General features: G+C 45.8%; 4 protein-coding genes and 1 non-coding gene across 6 annotated transcripts; 4 read left to right on the forward strand and 1 right to left on the reverse strand.

Moving 5' to 3' along the window:
- The first annotated feature begins 80 nt into the window (after window positions 1-80).
- On the forward strand, window positions 81-6,632 carry zgc:113232 (uncharacterized protein LOC541546 homolog). The gene is made up of 26 exons (XM_061290220.1): window positions 81-370; window positions 1,068-1,155; window positions 1,234-1,299; window positions 1,492-1,655; window positions 1,730-1,864; window positions 1,929-1,982; window positions 2,054-2,107; window positions 2,270-2,323; window positions 2,403-2,456; window positions 2,732-2,785; window positions 2,865-2,918; window positions 3,108-3,161; window positions 3,249-3,302; window positions 3,400-3,444; window positions 3,670-3,723; window positions 3,939-3,992; window positions 4,064-4,117; window positions 4,203-4,274; window positions 4,363-4,398; window positions 4,486-4,530; window positions 4,608-4,640; window positions 4,877-5,023; window positions 5,121-5,297; window positions 5,366-5,456; window positions 5,533-5,610; window positions 5,714-6,632. The coding sequence occupies exons 1-26, from the start codon at window positions 350-352 to the stop codon at window positions 5,920-5,922; spliced, it is 2,001 nt and encodes a 666-aa protein (XP_061146204.1). The 5' UTR covers window positions 81-349; the 3' UTR covers window positions 5,923-6,632.
- A 428-nt stretch (window positions 6,633-7,060) lies between these two features.
- Window positions 7,061-7,142, forward strand: trnas-aga (transfer RNA serine (anticodon AGA)). The gene has a single exon. It is a non-coding gene; the product is annotated as a tRNA-Ser (tRNA).
- Window positions 7,143-7,505: 363 nt separating this feature from the next.
- cfap418 (cilia and flagella associated protein 418) lies at window positions 7,506-8,825 on the forward strand. The gene is made up of 6 exons (XM_061288591.1): window positions 7,506-7,697; window positions 7,771-7,864; window positions 8,073-8,134; window positions 8,202-8,267; window positions 8,345-8,440; window positions 8,539-8,825. Exons 1-6 carry the CDS (start codon window positions 7,576-7,578, stop codon window positions 8,696-8,698), a joined length of 600 nt encoding a protein of 199 aa, XP_061144575.1. The 5' UTR covers window positions 7,506-7,575; the 3' UTR covers window positions 8,699-8,825.
- Window positions 8,826-8,941: 116 nt separating this feature from the next.
- On the forward strand, window positions 8,942-14,243 carry wdr73 (WD repeat domain 73). Of its 2 annotated transcripts, XM_061288589.1 has the most exons (8): window positions 8,942-9,087; window positions 9,522-9,589; window positions 11,217-11,305; window positions 11,398-11,486; window positions 11,557-11,624; window positions 11,695-11,856; window positions 11,919-12,263; window positions 12,408-14,243. In XM_061288589.1, exons 1-8 carry the CDS (start codon window positions 9,029-9,031, stop codon window positions 12,653-12,655), a joined length of 1,128 nt encoding a protein of 375 aa, XP_061144573.1. In that variant the 5' UTR covers window positions 8,942-9,028; the 3' UTR covers window positions 12,656-14,243. The 2 variants fall into 2 exon arrangements, with proteins under 2 accessions (XP_061144573.1, XP_061144572.1); XM_061288588.1 differs by lacking the exons at window positions 11,217-11,305; window positions 11,398-11,486; window positions 11,557-11,624; ... (1 more) ...; window positions 11,919-12,263; window positions 12,408-14,243 and having other exon boundaries at window positions 9,006-9,087; window positions 9,522-11,075.
- Window positions 12,729-15,356, reverse strand: plekhf2 (pleckstrin homology domain containing, family F (with FYVE domain) member 2). The gene has a single exon (XM_061288590.1). The coding sequence runs from the start codon at window positions 15,354-15,356 to the stop codon at window positions 14,628-14,630; it is 729 nt and encodes a 242-aa protein (XP_061144574.1). The 3' UTR covers window positions 12,729-14,627.
- Window positions 15,357-15,694: the final 338 nt, after the last annotated feature.

The raw sequence follows: 15,694 nt of genomic DNA on the forward strand, positions 1-15,694 counted from the left end.
ATGTAAACATTCCCAGTGATGTAATTATTGTCAATACTTGTTGCTGCATGACATCAAGCTACACACTTACCGAGTGTCTTCTCCTTCTACTGGATCTTCCTCAGGTATTTCTCACCCTGTTGAGAAGAAGACGCATTGGACGAGAGACGCCAGCAAGGGTCCTGCCAGCCTCCTGGGAACCTGAGGGCTCCTGCAGAGAGCCAGAGACACGAGCATCCAGGAGGGCAACCGTCCCGGGCGAATTATGCAGTGAGGAGCAGCCGAGCTGGCATCGTAGCTGCTTTGTTTTGGTGCTTTCTTCCTGACTGCAGCGTGGTGTGTTTCGAGAGGACTTTGGTCGTGCAGCACCATGGGAGCCTTCGGTGACAAGGTGAGCGTGATGGTTCGGCCTGGTGGCGGCGGCCCGGCGGACCTGAGATTAGAAGAAAACAAAAGTTGAGGTTGCAATGAAAATCACAAAGGATATTTTTTGTTGTAGTTTTAAGGCAAGCTTCTTGAGGTGACACCAAATTTTAAGTATTTTATTTTGTTGTGTAAATTACTGACAAAATGATTCAAATTCAAAATGAATTTAGTATTTAGTTGTAGAGTTTTTTTGTCTATTTTTTGAGACTGGTGTATGGTCTACTATCAAATTAAAAAAAAATTGAGCAGATTAATAGTGAGTTGAGATGGAACATGCTCATGTATTAAAATACACAAAAATACATCAAATCAAAATTAGATTGCACTGTATATTTTGTCATTGACGATCACTACTATAGTAGGCTTTAGTATGAGGTTAGAGAACATGTGCAGGTTTAAAAAAAAAAAATGTCAACATGGCAAATTTCATCATAAATAATTTCAAAAGTAGAGATGAAAAAGAAAACAAGAATGCTTAATTTTGTCACCTGACTGGCCTTGGGGTCCAGTGGGGTCATCGGTGTCAGCTCCACATCGCACTTGAATGTCAAAAAGGATTCGTGCAATTTTTCTCTTTTTTGTATTGAATGAACAAGAAAAGCAACGCTTGAGTTAGCGTGTTCATTTAACATGCTAACACGCGTTTTTTTTTTTGTTTCCAGGCGTCCTCGCCGTGGACGCTGCTCGTCCTGCTGCTGTGCATCGTCAACTGCGCTCTCTGCCAGGAAGACTATTCCGGAAACCACTCGGGTCCGGGCCCATGCCTTTGAACGGATATCGTGTTTTGGATGCATGAACTAATCATTTATGTGTGTCTGAAATGTGCAGGTGAGGATCAGACCTTTGAAGGCTCCATCCTGGACCCCTATGACCACTTGAGGCCCCCGCAGCCAGGTCGGTCACATGACTTGTAGGGTGTATGTGTTTTGCAAATGTCGATGGTGAATTTATTTCTCTGGGTTGAATGCCAAGTCTTGTGTTACGGCTCTGATGGGACTATTTTGCAGGATCTCTGTGTGAAAGGGGCTCCAGAGAGTCTACTTGGTGAGTGAACCTCAAACTAACAGACATCGTCATCTCCACCAGAGTCTTCCCACGGTTACGACGAGGACCAGAATCCAGAGGAGGATGACTACGACCCCTACGGGCCCGCCCCCACCCAGGTCACCATGATCACAGAGGACGCCTTCCCCTACGTTACCACCACGGAGTCGCATTACGCCAAGGAGGACAAGCTGGGTAGGAGGAAGGTAGGGGGAGGCACAGAATTTCATGACCCCAGGGAGTCAATTTCAGACATATACCAAAAAAAAGATGATTTCAGGTCCCATTCAGGCCCCAACGACCTGACGACTCAGAAGAGGAGTTCGATGGCAACGCAGGACTCGGCGAGGAGGGTCCCACCGAGTGCGACTGTGAGCCGGGAGAACCAGGATTTGCCGGTTTTGCTGGACCCAAGGTAGACCCGAAGTGTCCAGATTGGTGTATCAGAAGGCTTATCTGATCTTCTCACTTCCTGTCAGGGCTTGCGGGGCCACCAGGGTAAAATGGGAGCGCCAGGACACCAAGGCAGAGAGGTGACGCTCCAACATCATTAATAAAAAAAAAAAAAAATGAAGCAAAATAAACGAGCGGGTTGTGTTTTCAGGGTTATAAAGGATCAAAAGGAGTACATGGCCGAAGAGGAGATGCTGGTCCAGTGGTGAGGAAACCAAAAGGAATTCTTTTAAAGTACTTTATCGAAAACCCACCTGCCTTCCGCTTAATTAATAATATTGTGATTAAAAAATAAATAGCTTCCCTTTTATCAAAACAGCAAAAACTTGGACTAATTGTTTGCATCTATGTTTGCATTTGATTTAAGGGTGATCCCGGACCCGAAGGCGAAGATGGTGGTTCAGGTTTTATTGGCGGCATGGTAAATAAAGAGCCAGACAGTAAAACATGACCAAATAAATCAGAATATATTTAGAATTCGTTTTATTTTTTTCTACCAGGGAGAACCAGGACTTATAGGTGACCGGGGTGAGCGTGGCGGGCCGGGTCTGAAGGTAAAACATTTTTTGACTCCCCTGAGGTTATTCAAAAAATACATACAGACCTTCTTAACGTGGAGCGGAATAACGGCAAGTCCACTTGGACAAACTTTATCCCGCTTTTGTATTTTGAACGTAACAAACCAGACCTTGCTGTGAATTGAGAAATTGATGCCCCCCAAAAAAAAATTTTAGAACTGCCCTTGTCAATATTTTGAGTTTTAAATACTGTACAATATGGGAACTTAAAGCGTTACACAGACAACATACTACACACTTCATGTTTATAGGGTGATGCCGGCATGGAAGGACCCCGAGGAGGAGTTGGAGGGCCTGGTAACTTAGTAAGAAAACCCAATTGATGATTCAATCAATTCGATTTTAACATCAAAGTCTAAAGTTGTGTTCTTTTGTTTTTTGTAGGGTTCCCGTGGTGATCCTGGCACCCCGGGATCAAGTGGAGGTAAAGGTCCCAAGGTACAAATTTGATGTTCACCTTTTTTTTTTTTTTTCCTGGTGTGGCAGAAATACTGTTTCTGTAAAAGGAGTGTTTAAAACATACTTATTTGTTATATGAGGTGAAGTGAGGCTAGTAGCCTCAGGCTACATTCAAATCTTGCTAGCAAAATGAAAACTGCTAAATCATCATGTGTTTTACCTATCCAGGGTTCCGTGGGTGAAGAGGGCAAAGTAGGAGTTCAAGGACAAGATGGAAGCAAGGTCATTAAGAAAGATTGAAAAATTGCTGTAAGAGCTGTTGGCCGCTAGAGGTCGGTATTGAGTCCACTCTTTGGTCTCATCCTGCAGGGTCAGACTGGAGCGCCCGGGTTCCCAGGAGACATTGGCGACAGAGGATATAATGTAGGACACCTTGCAATATGTTTTTACTTGCCGCGTTGAGTTTATTTTTTGTTACGTTACATTTCTGTCTGAATATTTCCTTGTTTGTTTCCTTCAGGGTTATTTTGGCCAGCCTGGTGGCCGCGGACCCGCTGGAACAAAGGTACATATTGTTTATCTGTATGCCCATTGTTTACTTTTAGTTTCATTATTTCAAAGTCCAAAATAAAATGGTTATGCGCAACCAGTTCCACAGAAAGAGACATCTAAATTATTTAATTTAAAAAATCTCAAGTATTTCCCACGGAATCCAGAAATTCATTTTTTTGGGAGACATGAGCTTGGGCATTGAAATTTTAAAACAAGTTTTTTATTTCCTCTCTGGCAGGGTACCCAAGGTCTTGGTGGCATTCCAGGCAGCGATGGTGACCCTGGAGAAGATGTGAGTGGGTATAAAAAATTTAAATTACCCAAGGTCGTGTAAATTGTTTTTCCATTTATGTAGCCGTTTTTCACTTAAATGAATTCAAATGTATTTTTTATTTATCTAAATGAATGACCGGTAAAGTGATTTAATTTATAAAATGCAGATATTAGTAAAAAAAAAAATACATTTGTCATCTTCCCTATGACATCCTCTCACATTTGTCTCCTCAGGGTCCCATAGGTGTCCCGGGTCTGATGGGAGAGCCAGGTTTCTTCGGGGTTAAGGTGACTCGGCCACTGTCCGCACGCTCACTGAGTTGAGCGTGATGCTGAAGCGGCTCTTTCCACCGTTGCAGGGAAGCAAAGGCGAGCCCGGCGTTCGAGGACCTCGAGGCAGAGTGGGCTCTCTGGTGAGTGAGCAGTGCAACTTGTTTACACTTCTAAATTTCTCCTGACATATTCAAATTTAAAAAAAAAACTCGGTCTTTCCATCAGGGTCCCGCAGGTGAGCAAGGAGATGCTGGGATACCTGGCAAACCAGGACCAACAGGTCTCCAGGGACCCATCGTGAGTACTGTAACACACCGACAACCGCGCAATTTCTACACAACTCATCAGGATGTGTTTGTGTGTGCTTGTGTGTGGTGCTCTTCAGGGGCCCAAAGGCGAGACCGGACCAGACGGGGACACGGTAAGACCAGTTGTGCGCTCAGGTGCAATTTGTGATGACTTCCTCGTCATGATTTCCTTCATTATTTTCCTTTACTTCCACGTGCAGGGTGCGAAGGGTAGGGTAGGGATCAAGGGACAAAAAGGACAAAAGGTCATTTTTGGTTTTTTTGTCAGCATGTTTGACACATTAACATATCCTTCTTGAGTGACTTTGGTTTCTGCTTTCAGGGGTCACTTGGTGACCGTGGGGACAAAGGAGAGGTGAGTTTCCTGTTACAAGGGTTCAAAGGTCATCAAAACACAAACCAGAGGTCAAAGACATTGTTTTTAGATTAATATCATGTTCAAAAATGTGCATGGATTTTTGTAGGTTTTAAAATGATCCAAATTAAATGCTTTTAAATTTTTACTTAATGTACTATAAACAATATGACTGTCTTTGTTGGAATATGTCAATAATTCATCATTAATAATAAATACTCTTATCCTTGTTTCAGCGTGGTCCAAAAGGTGCAGTTGGTCGACTCGGCAATGCCGGCCCCGTGGGTCCTCCTGGCGTCCCGGGGACCCGAGGAGCCCGCGGCCCCATTGGAGATTCGGGTGTCAAAGGCCAAGCCGGACCCAAAGGCGTGCAAGGTTCCATTGTAAGTTCTGTTTAAAATGGACTATTTCAGGATGTTTCTACACAGTAGGTGGAAAATGAGTTCAAGTTGGCAAACGGGACTAAATGTTGTCATTTAGGGTCCCGGGTTGTCAGATGAGCAGGTGCTGCAGCTGTGCCGCGGCGTGGTTACAGCTCAGATCTCGCAGTACGCCGCCTCCATTCGGGCCAAGTGCACGCAAGGCTGCCCCATCAACAACCGTATGCTCATCGGACCCCCTGGAACCAAAGGACCCTCGGGACCGCCCGGCAAAACTGTAAGACTGGCTTCTATGTAAGATAGTCAGGTTCTTTTTTTTATGAATGTATTCCGTGTCTTTTGTAGGGCAAAGCGGGTAGAGCTGGATCTAAGGGAGGCCGTGGTGTTCAGGGAGACCGAGGCCTAGAGGGAGAGAAAGGATCACAGGGAGAACGAGGTCTGTTATCAGGATTCTTTTTCTCATTTTCAAAATGATTTTGAATTCGTGTGTTGATAGATGCCTTTCTGAGCAGGCAAAAAGGGTCCTAAAGGAATTGTAGGTGATCCAGGAAAAGGCTTCCAGGGACTTGATGGACCACAAGGGGTCCCTGGTGAGACTGTTTTCATACTAACGACTTAAAAGAAGCATTGTTTTGGTCATTTTCTGTATGCTGACACTAGCGCCCATGCTAACACTACACGGAACCACCTCAGGTTTTCCGGGTGAGCCCGGCGTTGCCAAAAATGGCATGGAAGGTCCACGCGGTGCCCGCGGGTTCCCGGGTCGGATGGGTATCACCGGGATGGTGGGAATCGCCGGCGTTCCGGGTTTCTGCGAGGCTCGAGACTGCAGCATCCACGCGCCGGTGATGCGCAAAGAGCAGGGTCTGGTTAAGGGACCGACCGCGCAGCTCCTCAACTAAAGATTAACAATATCGGAAAGTCCATTCGTCATCATCATTTTTGCATTATTTAAGCTTGGAGCTGATGAGAACATCAGTGGGCAAAGTACAGACCTGAGGGGCACTCCGCTCCGGAACACTGCTTTGTATCCATTTTGTAGGTTGGGTAAAAAGTATTTTTCATTCAGTCCCATTTGTTTTTTTTATTCCTGATGTTTAAAATGCAAATGAGCATTGGGTGCCATTTACAAGGCTTCACTTTATCCTCATTTTATCTTCCAGCCTTCCCTTTAGCATTTAGCACAACTTTAGGACTTTTGTGCTTGCATCAGATTGGAGCTGGAACATAAAATGTGGAAACAGCGGAAGCGCTGTGAATCTTTCTTTGATGCACGGGAAATAAATAAAGGATGACGTGTAAATATGATGTAAAGTATCTCAAGTACATGTACGGTGCTCTGAAGTGTTTCGGTTAAACTGCCTGATGTTTTGCTTTATCCTTGCCTCTTTGCTTTACATGTTTTTCCCACACAAATTCCAAGGAAACACGGTGAGCTCGCATCAAAGGAATAAAGTGTTTTGAAAACTGTTCAACTATTCTATTAAATGTGAAATTTATTAATAATTCCGTGAGTTTTTGTGAATTGTTTTGAGATGACACCTAGAGGCATCTGTTGGTTTGAAAAACAATACATTTTTAAATAAATACGTTCTATTTGTTTGAATTTTAATTGTTTTATTTTTCTTAAGTGTGAAGTTGTATCGTATTTTATTGACCATTTTTATGTATTGAATGCCCTTCTGCTTAGGAATCTTTTCAAAGTCATTAAAGTGCAAATGACGAGTCACACAAATAACAAAACATTATAGCCCAAATTTCCCTTGTTCTTCATAGTCTTCCTTTTTTCCTTAAAGACAATATAAGGAACATTTGGAGAATCTGACATTTATCGATTATTTGAATCTAGCAGGATTTTACGTATGTGGCCATTATTGATTTTGATGATTTAAATGAAATGGAGTAATTGATCAACTTAATTTTCTGACAACTCCGTTTAAATAAAAGTGACCTGAAAAAGATGACGTGGAATAATTGCGTTTATAGCGGTCAAATGCAGTCTCGTGTTTATAAATACAAATGATACACATCTCGTCAGCAGTTGTCGTGGCCGAGTGGTTAAGGCGATGGACTAGAAATCCATTGGGGTCTCCCCGCGCAGGTTCGAATCCTGCCGACAACGCACAACTTTTTTTTAATTGCGTCTTGACTCCTCTTCCTACGCACTCAACTTTTTAACCCATTTCAGCAATCTCTTCATTAATCTAACCAGATATTTTAACGTAATCTGCTGGTTTCACCGTGTTTCCTAATTACTTTCAAAACGAACCTTGCAGCTCGACATTTCTAACTTTCAACATAAAAGCTTACAAAATTTATATTATGTACACTGCTAAAGAATTCAATTTAAAAAATCCTTAATGACCCCTAAATACTCTTTTAAATTGTATAATGGCTGTTATAATTGGAAGTTTCTTTTAGATAAAGCAAGGGAATAGAAACGTAATTTACTTTGAAGGAATGTCCTGTCCCCGCCTTATGCTCGCGTTACTTAGCAACGGCAAATGTTGTAATGGCGAACTTGTTAGCTTTAAGGTAATGGACAGACAGCCGCCATGGACGACGACCTGGACGAGCTGTTGGACGAGGTGGAAAAGAAGTTCTGTCGCAACATTTCCGTCAGCCCTGCGAGCTCCAAGGGCGGTAAAGACAGGGACGAGCGCCCGCGGAATGTCGGGTAAACCGAGCTAACTTAGCTAAAGATGGCGAGTGTGTCACAGTGTTTCACGGGCCATCACTTCTGCGACCAGATGTGAACAGAAGATAAACAGCATCACGGAGGACATTGATGCTGCCTTGAAGGAATTACAAGACGAAGACCATAGTGATGCGACCTGGGCTAAGGTGAACACATTTGAATCCAAATGAATTAAAAACACGACTACCACAACACTTGCGTGAATAATGTAGGAATTATTTTAAGAAACATTTTAATTTCAACCACCCCTCGCATTTACTCCACTAAAAATAATTGTTGATCCTTGGGGTAGTCTGCTAAAAGAAAAACATGCACAAATTCTGAATTAATTGATTTCTGCACGTTTCATTTCAGACCGTGCCACCTCACAAAGGACACCTGGACGAGCAGATTCATTCTCAACCAGGAGGGAGAAAGTGAGCGCAATGAGGCAAATATTTGGACCCCATTCTCAGCTTGATATCTACCCATGCATCCTTGCAGGTGCTGTCCCGTTTACCTAGGAGGGAGCGGGGTAGCGAAAGGAGTTGGAACGGCCGCTTCCAAGAGGTGTCAAAACCCAATTTATCCTCAATAAAATATACATTGCTCTGAATGGCAATGACCAATGGGCATGTGCGGGGTAGGTCATGTGACCAGCTGAGGTGCACTTCCTGCGACTTCCGGGTGTTGACGTTTGACGACTGCGAGTGGGACTCGTCGTGCGATTACCTCTTCCTCAGGTGAGCCTGAATCACACTGCCAGCAAAGAAAAATATTTCCGACGGTTCAAACTTGACATACATGCTGAGGGAAAAATACTTTTTATATGCACATGCAGGAATAACATGCCTGATCATGGGAAGCTGGGAGCCAAGCTGAGAAAGAGGAAGGGCGTCCGGGCGTACGCTTGCCAGTGCAGCTGGTTCGCCGTGTCGGAGGCCACGGACGTGTCGATGCAGCCGCAGCTCAGATGGGCGTGCGCAAGACACCCGGCCTAAACCTAAAACAATTTTTTGTTGTATCCAAAAATGGACCAGTTGAGACAAACTGAATTGTTGCTGCTTCTCCAAAACAATCACGTCAATCAGAGTAGCTGAGACAATTAAATTTCATAAAATCATTCCAGCTTTTTGTCTTTGTGATTTTTTTTTAATGGGCCCACAAGAATTTTTCTGAAGCTTTTACGTGTTGAGTTATAAAGAAAATGTTGATTTTTGAAAACATTTTTGACGCGCTCACTGGATCGTCCGCCAGTCCAGCGTGTGGCGCTGTAACGTAAGAGGTGAACCGGAAACTCGGCTGCTACAACGCTATCAACGAGGAACGCGATGGAAGTTTCCCAATTTGACGAATTAATAGACGACTGGTTTATCGAATCTTTGAAAACGTAAGTCACCGAGAAGGTTTGGCTGTCAACCATTAAAGGCTGTTTTTTTTTACCTTAAGAAAGCACTGCGAGGATATGCGAAGAAGTCGGCGTGCGAATGTTAGCACGAGGGCTTCGGCGAGGCTTCATTTCGATTGTTTCTACAGCTTGAATTCCACTGGAATTTGTTTTAACTTTGAGAAACCTCGATTTACCATGAGTATTTAATCTCTTCGCATCATCCCATTCTTTGAATAAACCCATTTCGTATTTCGACTTGTTTCTGTCGTTGATAATCGATTCTAAGTTGCTAATTGCATTAATTACTGTCTTAAGCGTCTCTTCATAACTAAAGTTATGTTTTTTTTCTTCATGGTGAAATAGCTGACTTTTTAAAAGCATATTTCTTATGGAAGGTCAAAGGTCATGATCTCTGTCTTGCCTGTGTTGTGCAGATACAGAGACCTTCATGTGTATCAGCTGGAGTTTCCCACCCGAGTCATAGAGTGGACTTCAGGGAAAAGTGAGTAAATCCATTTACTTAAGACTTCTTGGCCGTTGTTAGAAAAAAGAAATGGACTGGACGTACGGCCCCGGCGGGCCTGGGAACCACCCAAATTACCCCGCCGGCGGAAACATGCCGAGCAGCTATGGGTACGAAATGTCCTCCAATTATCTTCCCCCTGGATTTCCTTGCGCTTTCCCACCTCCGCAACATCCTCCTTTGGGCTACTTCCCCCCCGTTCCCCCTCCGCTTCCGACGTACCCGCCAGCGGTCCCGACTTTTAACTGGAATCCTCCGCAAACTGACTTCCAGCCACGCAGTGAGGTTCTTCCTGAGGCTCCTGTTGATGAAAAAGCCCTCCAGAGGAATCAGGATGAGCAATGGCTGAGCCGTTTTTTACAAAGAAGATCTAGAGAGACGAAGGAAGAAGCTCGAACGGCGAAGTCGCGATCTCATCCAGAATTCGGAGCCGTCTTGCGTGATGCCGCTGCTCTGGCTTCCCACTTGTCCGATTCCTGCCGAAACCTCACTGACAAGCTGCAGGAGGACGGCGCCGCTTGGTCCGCTGCCCACGGAGACGCCTTACGACTAAAACAGGACCTCCAGGATAAACTGGCGAGCCTGGCGGAGGAACTGGAAGCGAAGAAGCGGCACGTGACCCGGGTGCGAGAGCGGCGGCGGAAAAGCAAGCAGAAAGCCGAGATGTTGCGAGCCGAGCGGGAGGCGCGGCGAGCCGAGAAAGAGAGCCTTGTGGACAAATGGCGGCTGCGTCAAATCCACCAAGCGGAGGAGGAGAAGAAGGAGCGCGAGTTGAAGCTGGCGGCAGACTCGGTCCTGTGTGAGGTCCGCAAGAAGCAGAGCGACATCAAGCGCATGCAGGACATCCTGCGCTCGCTGGAGAAGCTACGGCGCCTACGCAAGGACGCCGCCACCCGCAGAGGGGTGAATACCGGCGAGGAGGAGGACACGGCCTTCCAGCGCCAACTGGACGAGCTGCGGCGAGTCATCAAGGCCAGGACCAATATCTACACAACGGAGGAAAAGGCGCTGACGGTGATGCTGGACAGCGTGCAGGAGGAAGAGCGGCGAGCGCTCAAGAAGGAAAGGGAGAGGCGGCAAAAGCACAAAATGGACGCCATGCTGTTCGGCGAGGAGGCGCCCGTCGACCCCGCCCTGCGGCCGTACGCCGAGTACTACGCCCAGGCGGAGTCCTCGCTGCACGCTTTGCTTCACGTACGGCGACAGTGGGACATCTTCCTGGTGCCCGACGATCATTGTGACGGCACCACTGTCCCGCCGGGATGGATCCTGCCCCAGTCGCCGTCCAGCTCGGCCTGGGCGGTCGCTCTGGTGGACTGAAAACAACCAATTTGTGTTTTTCTTTGCTTTTTTGTGACTTAATCACAGAACTCGAGTGAATATTTGTAATGATCTGGAAAAAGATGCTTTTGTAGCAAACATCTGTCATTTGAATAAATAATGAATTGGATTTGATCTAAAACAAGTCATCGTTTCAAATTGATAGTGTGTATCATGAAGAAAAAAAGAATCCAGATTCAAAGGTAAACAGGCGTTAGCTGCTAGTTTTGCACAAGCTCCACACTTCAAATTCAAATATAACTGCTTTATTTTTATTTGTCTACAGCCATCTGTGTGGCAGGTTACAACAAATCCAGCAAAAATGAAATTTTGGAGCTCACTTTGCCTCAAAAACTCTTTGCAGAAGAAAACAAGGTAAATACACGAATCAGAAATGCAGGCTGAGTGGTGTGGCTGGATTTTTTTTTTTATTGGTGTGTTTGCATGCACGACGATAACGCATTCAGGGTCTCTGTGCCGAACGGGATTTCAAAGTCCTCCACGGTGGATTTTCTCCCGGTCCCGTCAGCGTTCTCAAACATATCCCAGGAACGAGGTGAGCATGACGCTCCAATGTAAACATCTCCTGTCTACTCTAAAAGGCTTTGCACGTTTTATTTTGAAAGGCTGATTGTGACTAACGACGGCCTGACCTCCGACCTGCACGTCTGGAACCTCGGGGGCGATGACAGCGGTACGTCCCCTGTGATGTCATCAAAACTATAATCCCAGTTAGCAGGAATTGGCTGACGTTCTGCTGTTAGATGTCATTACAAAGGTGGCGAGCTTCCCGGATTCCAAGGAAAGCTCGGGTGGCGTCAAAATGGCCGCCCGGCTCCGGCCGCAACCGGAGGTTCTTCACGGGGGTCGGGGCAACGACGTTAGGCTGACCCAGCTCACCACAGGACAGACGCTCTACCAGCTCGGTAATCCTAAATAAATAGACACGCAAATTTTCACTGATTACTTCCCACTTGTGTCCAAACAGCGTCAGCTTGCGAGGAGCGTGTGACCAGTTTGCACTTTTTAAGCGACGCCGTCTTCTTGGCCGCCTGCGCCAACGGCGACGTTCTCACCGTGGACACGCGGACGTCGGCGCCTCCTCAGCTGGCACCCGCCCCCCCATCCGACCATTCTGACGTGTGGTGGGCGGACGTGGCCGGCTTTGGGCTGGTCCGTGTGTCGTCATCCGGGCGGGCGGCGGTGTCGGACCCGAGGGACCCGGGGGCCGTTGTGCGTCGGGCTCAGCTAGCGGTAGGCACGTTGCGTGGCGGTTCGGATGACGTCAACGTGTCGTGGGCGCCGGCGTTGGATGACATCGTCGCTGTGTCAGGTTAGTTCGAGACATTCTTTGGATTTTTAAATCATTTGAAATGATTTATTACATTTAAATTGAGCCTGAGACATTCTTTGGATTTAAATAATTTAATTGATGATATTTAAATGAGATTTTTTTTGTTCTTTTGATTATCTTCAGGTTTCGGCAGCTCGGTCCAAATCTACGACACGTCCTCGTGGGGAGCGGACGGCCGTGACGCCCGTCCACTTTTCGAGCATCGCGGCCATGCCGTGTGTTCTCCGCAATCGTCCAGTCAAGCTGAAGGTGGCGCTGTTGCCGTCACTCATCACATTTGGCATCCCAAAGAGCGCAGGACGCTGGTGTCTGCCGCTGACGACACATCGCTGCACGTGTGGGACTGGATCCAGCAATCGCACTCCAGGTAACCGCTGCTTTTTCGTCATTTGGAGGTCAAAGTGCGAGTGGTTGGTGGAGCCACATTTATCTTTGCACACAAACTGGACTTGAATCACGCTTTAATAAAAAAGAAAAAGTGGTGCAATCAAAAGTGAAATAACTCAAACAAGCAACATTGACATTTTTTCCTTTTTAAACAAGCAGAGACGTACAGCTGCTCACTTGTACAAAAATTAATACGCACTAGTGATCATCATTAATCTCATTTTACATTCCGATTAAGCCCTTTTTTTCTCGCTAGACATCTCAAAAGAACATTAAACACACAAAACTGAATTCCAAGCAAAATCAGCCTTTTTTTTCCTTTGTCGAAGCTCCGAAACCGCCTCCTCGCGACTTTCGGAGGGGAAGGACGATGACATTTCCTTGGTGCAGCGTTTAGGAAGCGCGCCAGCAGTTAGTGTGTCAACAAGACAGCTCTCAAAATAATGCTAAACATAAAAGCCCTCGTTGATAATCGCTGGGTTTGAATTGTTATTAGGATGGACGGCCAACAAAACAAAGTCTTTTTAGAAATTCAACATGGCAGTCATAAAAATGCCCAAGGATCACCAAGGTGCACCTCATCACTGGATTTGTTTGAAACAAATATTACATGAAGAATAGTCAAAAGAAAAAAAAAATCCCTTTCTTTAGCAGCTTTTAAACTTCCGTGTTCTGAGAATAATAGTCCTACAAAAGTAGTTTTTTTTTGCCACTGTACTGTTTTTTCCAAGAATAAATGTTTTAATAGTTTTTTTCTTAGAGCATCACTTGTGTGTGGGAGAAGCTTTTTTTTTTGTGTGTAAAATGTTATAATCTTGACAATATTTAGTCATAGAGTAGAATTAATTCTATTTGTAATAGTGTTACAAAAATAAAGCAGATTTTATTAAACTTTCTAAAGAAAAAAGTTCATTCCCACATGGGAAGAAATTTGAGGTTTTTTAATTTAAGAAAAAACAAACTAACAAATTTAATTTTCAATTGTAATCTTAACTGTAAATTTTATTCAAGACTAATGTATTAAGATTTTTTCTAAGATTTGTTTGATTTTAACAAGTTGCAACTTATTTTTTTTATATAAATGTTATCTCATGAGAATAAACAAATCTACAGAGGTTACTTTTTCTAGAAACGAATCGTACTCTTACAAAAGTAAAGCCCCTTAAGAAAAAAAATCCTAAACTCAGATTACAGTTAATTCTAATTTCTCTCTCTGAAAAATCTACTTTTACTTTTCTTTTCCTGGTGGCGCCCTAATACGAGTAAAAATCCACATCTGACCACAATCCTGTACATTAGTTTTTGTTGAATCGTTACGTAGCCACAAATGGACAAGCTTTCGTGCTTATTGCTTTATCAAAATGCCAACAGATATAAATTGCCATGGCAACTGTCGCCAAGACGACATTTCGCAAGCATTAAATTGCTGCTTTTCTTTTGTGCTTGGTCCGGGTGGAGAGGCGTTTAGTGTGTTGTACGAGGCACAAAGGTGATGACGAGTGTAGGCACGTGCATGGTCTGACTTTTCGGAAGCATCCACTTGGTGACACCCCAAATAGAAAAAGAAAGAAATCAGCTTTTGTCTCTAAAGACATCTAGAAATATAGAATTCTCAAAAATTTGCAAAATGTGAATAAGTACAACTGCTTTTGAGAAAATGACTGAACTTGTGGGAAGATTGCTTGAATACATTTTTTTTCTTGACTTTGCTCCCTTCAAAAAGAAAGGAAAAAGTAAAAGGTTACTCTTCCTTTTCAACATTCCACTTTTTTTCCCTGAATTTTCTCAATAATGGCCCAAGAAAATGCCAACATGTTTTGGAAATGACTAGTTTGACTTTTAGCTCCGCCTCCTGGTTTTGGCGGGAGTCAGTGCGTGGCGGCGGCGGTACCCGCGCGTGGCGTTTAGAGTCTCAGTTCAAAAAACGGTACCAGCGCGGGCGGGGCCCCGCCCCCATCAGTCGCTGCTGTCGTCGTCATCGTCGTCGTCGTCCGAGATGTCCCGGAAGTTCCCGGCGCGTCCGCCGACCGAGTCGGAGCGCCCGCCGGCCATCAGCTCGCCGTAGCAGAACTGGCAGACGCGCACGGGTTTGGACGACTGGCTGGGCAGCAGGTACTTCTTCTCAGAGCAGGGCCCGCACACCACAAAGCCGCACTTGCGGCAGTGGTGGCGGCGGCTGACGGGCGTGAACTTGACCTTCTGGCAGCGCATGCAGACGGCCGCCTCCGAGTCGGGCACCCAGACGGCGGCGTGCTCGCCGGCCGGCGCCTTGCCGCTCTTCTGGAGCAGCTCCTGGACGCACTTGCTGATGTGGTTCATCCACTCGGACTTCTCGGTGGCGGTGGCGGCGTAGACGGCGAAGGACTTGGTGGGTGTCTTGATGAGCCAGCCGTTGCGCAGCTCGCCCTCGTCGGGCACCGTGTCGATGGTGACGCTCTCTAACGGGATGATGTGCTGCTTGTTGTACTTTTTCTTCTGCAGCACGATGTTGCCGTAGACCAGGATGTCGTTGAAGAGGAAGAACTGGCGCGCCTTGGGCTTCTTGCGGCACAGCTTGGTGAGGACGCCCTCGCCGATCAGGACGCGGCCCGGGATGGCCAGGGGCTGGCCCGCCGCCCCGAAGCAGCCCTCCACCACCGAGATGCGCTTGGAGTTGGCCTCGCTGTTGGCCAGGCGGTCAACCATCTTGGCCCGCCCTGCGCCCCCGCAAAGCAAACGTAAGTTTACGCCACATCACGCAAATAGAGGCAGTTCTTATGTTGACACGGCATTCAGACCAAAGTAGTGCTTTGCCGCCATCTTGAAGTCAGCTAAAGAACTTTATTTGGACAAGTGAAATACTACTTTTTTTTTTTTTATGGGGGATTGGTAACCTGCAGTCATTGGCATTCCACACAAGGCCCATTCACAACAGCGCTATGCTAATGAGCTTGTGCACATTGATAAGCTGGAGCGGTTGCCTCGCAGGAGTCAACCACGCTAATTAGCCACGCTCGCCTTTCTCCAAACTTCCTACTGGCCTA

The sequence above is a fragment of the Syngnathus typhle genome, linkage group LG10 (assembly GCF_033458585.1).
Source record: "Syngnathus typhle isolate RoL2023-S1 ecotype Sweden linkage group LG10, RoL_Styp_1.0, whole genome shotgun sequence".
In the NCBI taxonomy this organism is placed as follows: Eukaryota; Metazoa; Chordata; class Actinopteri; order Syngnathiformes; family Syngnathidae; genus Syngnathus; species Syngnathus typhle.

Coding starts and splice junctions, on each gene's coding strand:
- cfap418 (XM_061288591.1), top strand. CDS start 7,576: ATGGACGACGACCTGGACGAGCTGTTGGACGAGGTGGAAAAGAAGTTC. Junction 8,268..8,344: donor GGAACGGCCGCTTCCAAGAG/GTGTCAAAACCC, acceptor TGTGCGGGGTAG/GTCATGTGACCAGCTGAGGT. Junction 8,441..8,538: donor TGCGATTACCTCTTCCTCAG/GTGAGCCTGAAT, acceptor ATGCACATGCAG/GAATAACATGCCTGATCATG.
- plekhf2 (XM_061288590.1), bottom strand. CDS start 15,356: ATGGTTGACCGCCTGGCCAACAGCGAGGCCAACTCCAAGCGCATCTCG.
- zgc:113232 (XM_061290220.1), top strand. CDS start 350: ATGGGAGCCTTCGGTGACAAG. Junction 2,919..3,107: donor GTGGAGGTAAAGGTCCCAAG/GTACAAATTTGA, acceptor TTACCTATCCAG/GGTTCCGTGGGTGAAGAGGG. Junction 3,162..3,248: donor AAGGACAAGATGGAAGCAAG/GTCATTAAGAAA, acceptor CTCATCCTGCAG/GGTCAGACTGGAGCGCCCGG.
- wdr73 (XM_061288588.1), top strand. CDS start 9,641: ATGGACTGGACGTACGGCCCCGGCGGGCCTGGGAACCACCCAAATTAC.